Source organism: Rhamphochromis sp. 'chilingali' (assembly GCF_963969265.1).
Source record: "Rhamphochromis sp. 'chilingali' genome assembly, chromosome: 22".
Taxonomy (NCBI): Eukaryota; Metazoa; Chordata; class Actinopteri; order Cichliformes; family Cichlidae; genus Rhamphochromis; species Rhamphochromis sp. 'chilingali'.
In genome coordinates, this window is record NC_137950.1 from 14,090,294 (window position 1) to 14,100,303 (window position 10,010).

Sequence of the window (10,010 nt, forward strand, 5' to 3'; positions counted from 1 at the left end):
TTATATGGGGTCCTCTGGGCGACGAGGAGGAGTGTGTGTGTGTGTGTGTGTGTGTGTGTGTGTGTGTGTGTGTGTGTGTGTGTGTGTGTGTGTGTGTGTGTGTGTGTGTGTGTGTGTGTGTGTTATTACTCATATGGTGGAAACAAATGTATTTCCACAGTCTCTGATTGTTTCACTATTGGTGCATGATGGATGTTATGCTAGGAATTCTCTGAAGTAATGAACATAATACTTAGTGCTTTCTGTTGTGCACCAGTTTGAGCTTAAGACCTTGAGGTCATTTTGAAGATTTTAGGACATTTTGGCAGCTTCTTGCTGTCAGACAAACCTTAAAACAACTGTTGGAGAATTCAGAATTGCTTTGGTGGTGAACTTAGGTAGAAGTAGGTCAGCATTAGGATATGAAATTTAGTTTTGATGGTTAAGATGAGAAAGGAAGTGGGATGCCAATAACTTACACGATACACAAATATGACCCATATTCACATGCTACAAACATGTGGATATGGGTCATAATTTAAAAATAAGGAACAGGGATTGAATGTGGACTATTAGTGGGTATTGAGGGCATAAGCTGAAGTCTGACAGGCAAAAAAAAATGAGAACAGTGTTTGATGCTGACCTTTGTACGTGTTTTGGAGTTTGCACGTGTTTTGGATTTGTACGTGTTTTGGAATTTTGCATGTGTTTTGGAGTTTGTACGTGCTTTGTCTCTAGGGGCCACCGTAGTGGAGGTGTGATGGTGTGGCGGTGTTTTGTTGGTGACATTGTTGGGGATTTATTCAAAATTGAAGGCACACTTATCCAGCATGGCTACCACAGCATCCTGCAGCGACATGCCATCCCATCTGGTTTGCATTTAGTTGGACCATCATTTATTTTTCAACAGGACAATGACTTCAAACAACCTCCAGCCTGTGTAAGGGCTATTTGACCAAGAAGGAGAGTGATGGAGTGCCAAATGGCCTGTCCTCCACAGTCACCTGACCTAAACACAATCGAGATGGTGTTGAATAAGATGGACCGTAGAATGAAGGCAAAAGGGCCAACAAGTGCTCAGCATCTCTGGGAACTCCTCCAAGACTGTTGGAAAACCATTTCATGAAGCTCATCAAGAGAATGCAAAGAGTAATCAAAGCAAAGGGTGGCTATTTTGAAAAATGCCCCCAAAATAAACATGTTTTGAGTTATTTCACACTTTTTTGTTCACTACATAATTCCATATGTGTTCATTCACAGTTTTGATTCCTTCAGTGCGAATCAAGCACCAAATGTGAAAATCAGTAAAAACATATATTACCCACAGTTTTTTATTGATCGTCTTCAATGTTCACAACAATATACTAGGCCTTGGGGGACATGAGTACCTAGGTTGGCTAAGCATTTTACCTTGATTGTTAGCACTCAAGATCAAAGTTCACCTTGAAAAAAAAATTCAAGAAACCATGTCAAGCAATGTATCATATGAAAAGGCATTGAGAGAACTGTACAGCACAATTTTTATATTTTCAGCCCTTGCACTTCAGGGGGAATTGTGCTCTCTTGGCGTCAACCACCTTTTCTCGTGTCTCCCTTCGGAACTTGCGGACTTGTAGTCCATATGTGGCATAGATGTACACTCATAGGCGCAACCCACATACTCAACTCTTCTGCTCAACTCACAAATGCATGGCTTTCCAACCGTACAAGATTTATTTCCAAGAAGCATTGTTACAACAAAGACATAATAGATCAAACACCAAGCATCCTGTCCTAAGGAAGGCACATATTCTTTTGCATCTTTGCTAAGCTTCAGTGCTTCATTTTCATAAAGACAAATACAAAGGCTACTTGCTAACAAACAAAACACTAATACGTGAAGTATGAAGTAGGATTAACAACTGCCTATTTGTAATAAAATAGCTTCCCATCAGGTAAGAAGAGAGTTGTTTCTAAACATATAGCAGGGAGTTGATCATCTGGGTGGACAGCAACTGCCATGTCATGATGTTAGGTGTTGTCAACACATACACATTAGTAATGCTAAAGCATCAATGTAATTTAAATGTTTCTGAGAATTATGGAGAGTTAAATTATATGTAAAGTGTCACTTGACCTGGAAAAAATCTGTATATGAATCGTCTCAGGATTGCTGGATTTTCTGCTGGACTCAGTTTTGGATTCTTAGTTAATACATTTGAGTCTTTGTGTTGGTGCCTGTTCTACTTTCTAAGGTAGTGTATTTTTGTTGTTGTTGTTGTTGTTGTTGTTGTTAGTTCTACTTACTGTCTCTGTCCTCCTGCTTATTCTTTGATTGTTCTCATCTGTGTCTCGTTGTAATTCTCTAATCAGTCTATGTGTTCTTCTGTATCAGGTTGTCCGTAATATTAATCCTATTTGAACATTTCAAGAGTGAAAAAGCCAAAGATTTTTATACAAAAGAAAGAAATCTTTAACTGTCAAAGTTTAAAACCTCTTTTTCATCATTACTAGGTGTGGCTGGTAATTGTATCCATGTAATGGGGCTGCTCAATTAGGTGATTTATCAGAGGGAGCAGGGTAGATATGCAGACGTGGGCAGTTATAGACAGGCATGTGTCCATGCCACTAGCTTAAACATGTTACTGTCAATTCTTGCTATGGTTATGGTTCCTAACTATACTGTACAAGTATAATTAGGACATAAGAGTAATTATGTAAGTAAATGGTAAATGGCCTGCATTTGCATAGCGCTTTTCTAGTCCCTAAGGACCCCAAAGGGCTTCACACTACATTCAGTCATTCACCCATTCACACACTAGCGATGGCAAGCTACATTGTAGCCACAGCTGCCCTGGGGCACACTGACAGAGGCAAGGCTGCCGAACACTGGCGCCACCGGGCCACACAGCACCCATGCTATCTTGCATAGATGGAGCGCATTAGGTTGAAGTTGTAAAATGTTGCTTTTTCTCTGACCACCACCAGTAGGTAAACACGAGGTTAGTATCTTGCCCGAGGATATTTGGTATGCAGCCAGGAGGCAGCCTGGGATCGAACCACCGACCTTCTGATTAGTGGCTGGCCTACTCTGCCACCTGAGCTACAGCCAAGTAACGAAATGATTCCCAAAATAGTTTCAAATTTGTTGTCTGCCAGAACAACAAACAATTCTGTTCTTAAAGTTTAGTATTTGTCATTTAAACATTTTTGACTTATTCAATAAAATAGCTTCAATTCATTTAAAACCAAAAAATAAGTGTCTTTGAAATACATTTAAAAAAATAAGTGGATGCTACCAAAGTGACTCACCTATCCGCGTTTTTATTTGCTTTAAGCACTGTCCTTAAAACTTCTGCCTGTAAATCTATCCACAAAACCTAACAACAAAAACAACTTAAAAACAAAAAATCTGTATTACTTCCATATTGATTTGATTAAGCACAAGACGCCAGTTATGCTTTGAAAGGGGAAAAAAGTCCCTCAAAATGTTAGAACGCAGTATTGTCACCTTCTTTGATGACTGGTTGATTTATTTCATTTTGTTGTCGCATACATTTGTTTTGGCACATTTGTTAAATCCTCTGGCTGTGCATTCAAAGACTTGTGATTGTAACATTAAAGTAAGTACGGCAGGAAATACTTCAGTTTCATGGGTTTTAAAAAGTTGGAGACTGAGTGGACTACCACTGAATTAAAAATTCTTTAACCACTTCAGTAGGCTAACAAATTCAAACTGATTTTTTCTAATTTACATCCTAGAGAAAATATGGTCCTTACAGTGATTTTATTGCTAGTTTCAGGTAAGTGTCATAAGTGATGAAATCCATTCATGAATCCATTTTCTTAACTGCTTATGATGAAACGTTCATGCTGAAGTTAAACAGTGTTATGATGATGGTGCAGTCCTCCTTTGTTTGATGTTTGGTTGGTGCACCTGTACAGGCTATGTTACTCTGTGTTCTCCCACTCATCGGGAGTTCTACCTGATAAACGGGGCTAAAATCTGGGCTTATGCCCAGAGTTACTGCAGGAGCAATTATGCCGACCTCGCCATGATTGGCAGCCAGGATGACATGCAGAGGCTGGTGAACATGGTATCAGCCAGTGGTGTGACAACAGAGATGTGGATCGGTCTAACACGAACAGGCTCACCACCCTGGCTGTGGTCTGTGGGAGAAACTCAGATCAGTGATGGAGTAGTTGAATACACTAACTGGGGCAGTTTACCAAGTTCCACTGACAACTGTGGAGGGATGGGGGATGATGGAAAATGGTTCAGCACAACAACGCTTCCTTATGTATGCCAAGGTCAGTGCATTCATGGGAAAGATCATTCAAAATACACACAGCTCCTCTTTCACATAAATGTGAATGCGAATAAAATAAACTATGTTACTACACTGTAAAACCTAATAAGTTCACAGAACTCAAAAATTGTTGTGTAACAGATTACACAACAATTTTTTAGTGATGTTTTTAAAAGTTTTAAGTTTAACTAAAATAAAAATTATAGTTGCAGTTGCCTTAAATTACCTCAATGTTAACTCATAAATGTTGATATTCCTCAACTTATAATTAGGGAGTAATAAACTCAAAATGTTCAATTTTTTCAACTTAATTAAGGTGGGAAATACACTCAAAATATTTTACATATTGCAACTCATACGATGTGGGAAATAAACTCAAACTTTTTCATATTTTCTAACTTATAATATGGGAAATAACACTTAAAATCTTCAATATTTTTTAAAATACTGTGGGAAATACACTTACAAATAATTCTAAACTGTTTACCCAGTAAATTATAATCAGCTAAAAGTGTTAGAAAACATGAAAGTAACAACACTAACAATTTAACAACTTTTTATTAAACACAATGTGCTTTTAAAAAGGCACAAACAACAGAGCTCACTCATAAAAAAGTGCTTCATAAATAAAACAAGAGAAAAAGACTCCAAGGGTCTCCATCTCAATTCTAAAATTCAATAACATTTTCAGTATTAACAGCAATTGCAGCTATTAGAACATTGATGCATTTAACACTTACTGTACCTTGACAGCTGCAGCTCACTTTCTTTTTTAAAAATACATAAAAAAAACAGTACTGGTTTCCACTGCTGTACTTATAGGGAACAAACATCAAGGCAGTGCATTTACGTATTAGGCAACAGAACATTAAACATGAATAGTGAACTGAACAGTCATTCATCTTAAATGTGAGGTAGAAGAGGCAAATGATTAGGAAAAAAACAAACAAAAAAGCTTCCTCAATACTCAGCTTAACAAGTAGTCCATTCTGAGTGATTCACTCATTGAACAAATCATTCTTCAGCATCAGTAGACGCCCTTTCAGTGGTTTGTTGTCCTCAAGGCACATCACAACCTTCTGGATAAATGTGAATGTAAGCTCAAGTTTCTTTGGGTATTGTAGGTCTAATGCATAGATGTACCCAAAGAGCAGGAGAAATGACTCAGCCAGATTTGTGGGACCATTCACAAGTATTTCATCCTCAACGACAATGCAGATGCTTTCGGGACTGAAGAGGGCCGAATCAGTAGTGTCATCCGTGACAACTGTCAGCAGAGCCACAGGAGTGTCAGTGAGGTCTGGACCATCTGCTGACTGCAAAACAAAAATAATACAAGAATGAGTTCAGCCCCACAAGGACACAAATCATGCTATTGATTAGAGGTGTGAATCTTCATAAGTCGCACGTTTCTTTTAGGATTATAATGTCAACGATTTAATTTGATATTGCGATACATCATGATGCATTACAATAATCTTAATTTGGGTTTGGTTTCAAAACATATGTGTAAATAAATGTTTTCAATAATAAATATATGCCAAGATATTTGTTTTTGTTATTTACCAAACATTTCTCTGACCACAACATGGCACCTCCAAAAAAATAGAACACTTGAATTTTAAAAAGGGAGATAGTTTTTATCTGCAGATTTTTTTTGTATAATAATCTTTCAACTATTTTCATGTTTTCTGGTTTATGCGTAACAATCTTCTTGCAATCTTATTCAACAATAGTTGATATATGGGAGAAAACAAGTCAGATGAGGACTGTGTTGAACATCCTTCCTGATATACACCCTGGTTCTCCTTGAGTTCTGAGCGATGTCATATGGTTGATGCTGAGGCCAGTACACTTACATCACAAGTCCTGAATAACGTGGAGGCATCTTCACGCAGGTACACAGGAAGTGCACGAAGGACGAGGGCCCGTCTTGTATTTACATCATGCTGTTCCTAGATGAACACACAATATCTATTAGAATAGTATTTACACAAATGCAGAGTAAAAACAAAGTGTTGGATAGCCATGTTCTGATTGTCATTGTTATAGATCAGAGGTGTCCAAACTTTTTGTGTAACGGGCTAAACCTGTCAATCTAGAAGGGTAACCCAAAAAAAATCTAAAAATTTTGAATAATTCAAGGCAAAATTCTCTAGTTTCTTTGTATTTATTTTTTATTTAAATTGGGACACAAATTATAAAACTCACCCACTGACAACTGGTGAAATGTTGACTCTCTGTAGCGCTCTTTGCAGTCTGATATCTGTAAACAATATGTGCACAAAGACGACTTATTAATGTTCAAAAACATTTTTTGCACAGCACACACACACAAGTAGTCAGCTGATCTCATCTGATGCAGATCTGCTCCTTGATCAAGTGACATTTGTCCGGATTTTTGGCACGAGTGACGTCGAATCAGCACCGCAGCTGGATGGCCCGATTTACATACCCAGCGCAGCTGATACTCACTACAATAATTTACTAAGATTATATGCACTCCTGTTATTAAGTCCAGTTCAGTCTGTTAATGTTAACAGTTTCAAACTAATGTTGATAGGTGTGTTGCTAAGCTTAATAACTTAAATAACAAACTTGAAATTTACCCGTCCTATTTTCCCTTTTATTGTTTTTTCTCTGTGCTGTAAATCTTCTGTCTAAGAAGAAATCTGAGGCTGCTGTTCTGAAAATAAGCTACCAAAGCTTTTTCTGAATGAATCAATAAAGATCCATTTATGGAAAGCTGTGATGAAAGCAGTTTTGTCTTTAATTATATTCAACAATATAACATATTCGACCACTTTTAAGTGATTTTGTGATCTTTAATACACTTTAATACACTAAAGTTAAGGTTATTTACCTAATTTCTAGTAAGTAGCCCTCAGTGAAAAAAGTTTGGACACCCCAGCCTTACAGGTTAGGGAGTATTTGTGATCCGCACAGTCTGCATCAATGATTCTTTCTTAGCCTGGGAGCAGAACGCGGCTCTTTATTTTCATTTCATTTCAATTTATCTAGCAAAGATCGATAGGGTCTGGCTTAAAGGTGTCAAGGAGGCGCCTCAGTCTGGCTGGTTGAGCCTTGTCGAATTAGCGCGAACAATTTAGCTGAACTTCGTTCGTAGCACCGAGTTCGACCAGTGTATAATGTTAGGCTGAATCAGGCGATGCATTTTTCCGCAAGCCTTGACTTGTAGAGCTCGCTTAGTGGAATACCCCTCTAAACTGTTAAAAGGATTTCGAGATTATCTCACAACCACACATTTGAGACTACGAAAAAATACAAACGTGTCTAATTACCATCATGATAACACACTCATGTTGTTTATTATTGTTCGCTTCATGCTAGCACACACACACAGCTCAACAGCGTAAACTACTGACTGTGTAACACGGACACTTATTGAAATAAGTATACTCACAATACGCACGTACATTACCGGCGAATACGACAACCAGTGGAAAGTTTTAGTAGAAAGTTCAAATGCATGGAGCTAGAACTGCCACCGTCAACTTCCCGGGCAAGAATACAATGCATTATGGGAAATGTTGTCCCCCACGGAAAACCGCCAAAACGTTACATCATTCTAATTTGAAATAACATTACGTATTTGTCACATTAGAAAACTTCTAAAATTACAATTACTTGGATTCGAATTCATTTATAACAAACATTCACTGTGCACAAAGTACGAATATATTTCCAGTAAAAAAATAAAAAAGAATGTTTATCGAAATTAAATTTAAACAAAACAAAAACACGTTAGACTTACCAAATTTAGGGCAGTTGATGAAAAAAAAATAAGGTGGTGGTCGTGGTGGGTTGAAGTTGGGGACTCTTAATCCACACGGGCTGGCCAAAACTTCCCCGTATCAAGGTAAATTCAAGATGGCTGACTAAGCTTTCCTGAGGGAGCGACAAGACTCCACCCACCAGAACGTCACTAATATATGCTTCTTAAACTTTTTGAGCGTTCCAAAAAATTTAGCTAAAAAATATTGAGCCCTATTCAATTAAAGCTGCATAAAAGCCAACAGAGCTCAATACTTTATAGTTTGCTCAACTACAAAACGACATTTGAGTGTTATGAGCTTATTAGTTATGAGCTAGAACAACTGTTAGGGATTACAGTGTATGTAATTACTCATGTTCATAGATCAAAGGTCAGAAGTCAGCATGTTGTCATAAAATCATCATAAAATGTCAAAGTTTTAGCCCTTGCCCTTCGAGGAGAGTTGTGCTCTCTGAGTGATTTTGTTTAGATTTTAATCTTTCTTTTTGTAAATGTTCACAGATATTGGTTCCAGTGGGTTGTATGTTGTTTTTCAAGGGACGAGCTGGCTATAAGCCCAGCAGAACTGTCGCATGAACAACAAAGACTTGGCCAGTGCGAGGAGCCAGGTGGAAAATCTGGCATTACAGCAAATAATCAATAGCGCTGCGCTGTCCTCAGTCTGGATCGGTTTGTTCAGAGATGATTGTAAATGGTCCGACCAGAGCGACAGCTCCTTCAGATACTGGGCCAGTGGTCAACCAAATTATGATGGACTCTGTACATTGTACAATCCATCTCTCAAAGGATTCATGGACAGAGGCTGTACTTACTCTCTACCCTTCATCTGCTATGAGGGTAAGAATATAATTCCACAGTGTATCATGTACCTTTTTGACTTCTCATTGTTTATTTTTATAGAGAACAAATGTATCTGTTCTCTTTAGTTACTGCCATTCTTAACATGGCAGCTTATTTAACAAATTAAATGCATGTGAATTTTATGTCAATGTTCTGCCAATCAAGAAACAAAACACACCAGAACTGTTAAGGTGGAATTTAAGTCATCTTTGAACTTAAATGACTTCAGTGTGAGTGATGCCATTCTGCAGCAGGTCAGTTCTCTACTCTAAAATGTTCCATTAATGTGTCTTTTTAAAAGCTCTGATATAAGTCAAGAAGCCACTTTTACTGGATTCAGGCACTTATAATCGTAACACACTGTAACTAGCTCATTTGAATGCCTCCGTAGATCCAATCAAAGTACCAGAATGCCAAGGTTCGGTGGAGAGTCCAGCCTTTTCTTTATATAGGAAAATATGTGTAACTCAAGATAAAATAGTGAAAATGGCGACAGTGTTATAAGAGAGGATCTATAAGAAATATTTGAGGGAGTCTGACTGAAGAAACTAAAACATCAGCGTCTCTGGAGGAAGCCAGAAAGAAACACCTCTCATTTCATATCATGAAACTTTTTTAATCCCAAAGAAATGCGTTTTCATGGTCGTCAGCTGCTCCCACATAGAATAAAAGAAAACTGTCACGCTGTAAAAAATTAAATAAGTAAATAAAATAACAATTTAAAAAAAAAAAAAAAAAGCAATAACAATCAAGAATACTCTCATTACAGTCAGTCCCATTTTAAGGTTTATGATGACAGTGAGTGACCTCACTGCTGAAATAAGAGACAGAAAGACAAGTGGCAGGAACACAGACAGATAGAGGAGAGGTAATAAAACAAGATCATTTCAATCCCCCAATGGAAATACAGTGTGTTGGTTACATCAAGTTTTTGGCACCTGTGATAGCATCTATCAATTTAGATCTTTACAACATCCTGCTCAGCTCCTCACAGCTAAATTTGTTTATAAAAATGCAAATATGTATTCCATAGGCCATCAGTAAAAACACCAACACACTATGAAATGGACAAAAAAATAGACTTTCAGAAAGGCAGAAGGACAAAA

The 10,010-nt window shown here is 37.6% G+C and overlaps 1 protein-coding gene across 6 annotated transcripts; it reads right to left on the reverse strand.

Moving 5' to 3' along the window:
• Positions 1-4,807: 4,807 nt before the first annotated feature.
• On the reverse strand, positions 4,808-8,248 carry LOC308391022 (uncharacterized protein). 6 transcript variants are annotated; one of them, XR_013970547.1, is made up of 4 exons: positions 8,044-8,248; positions 6,484-6,534; positions 6,128-6,223; positions 4,808-5,584 (listed from the first exon to the last, which is right to left on the reverse strand). XR_013970547.1 is itself a non-coding variant. In XM_080873440.1 (4 exons), exons 1-4 carry the CDS (start codon positions 7,705-7,707, stop codon positions 5,267-5,269), a joined length of 480 nt encoding a protein of 159 aa, XP_080729566.1. In that variant the 5' UTR covers positions 7,708-7,932; the 3' UTR covers positions 4,808-5,266. The 6 variants fall into 6 exon arrangements, 1 of the variants encoding a protein (XP_080729566.1); XR_013970548.1 differs by having other exon boundaries at positions 6,480-6,534; positions 8,044-8,151; XR_013970549.1 differs by lacking the exon at positions 8,044-8,248 and adding an exon at positions 7,706-7,942.
• Positions 8,249-10,010: the final 1,762 nt, after the last annotated feature.

Coding starts and splice junctions, on each gene's coding strand:
- LOC308391022 (XM_080873440.1), bottom strand. Junction 6,224..6,483: donor CAACATTTCACCAGTTGTCA/GTGGGTGAGTTT, acceptor GTGTTCATCTAG/GAACAGCATGATGTAAATAC. Junction 5,585..6,127: donor CGTTATTCAGGACTTGTGAT/GTAAGTGTACTG, acceptor TTTGTTTTGCAG/TCAGCAGATGGTCCAGACCT.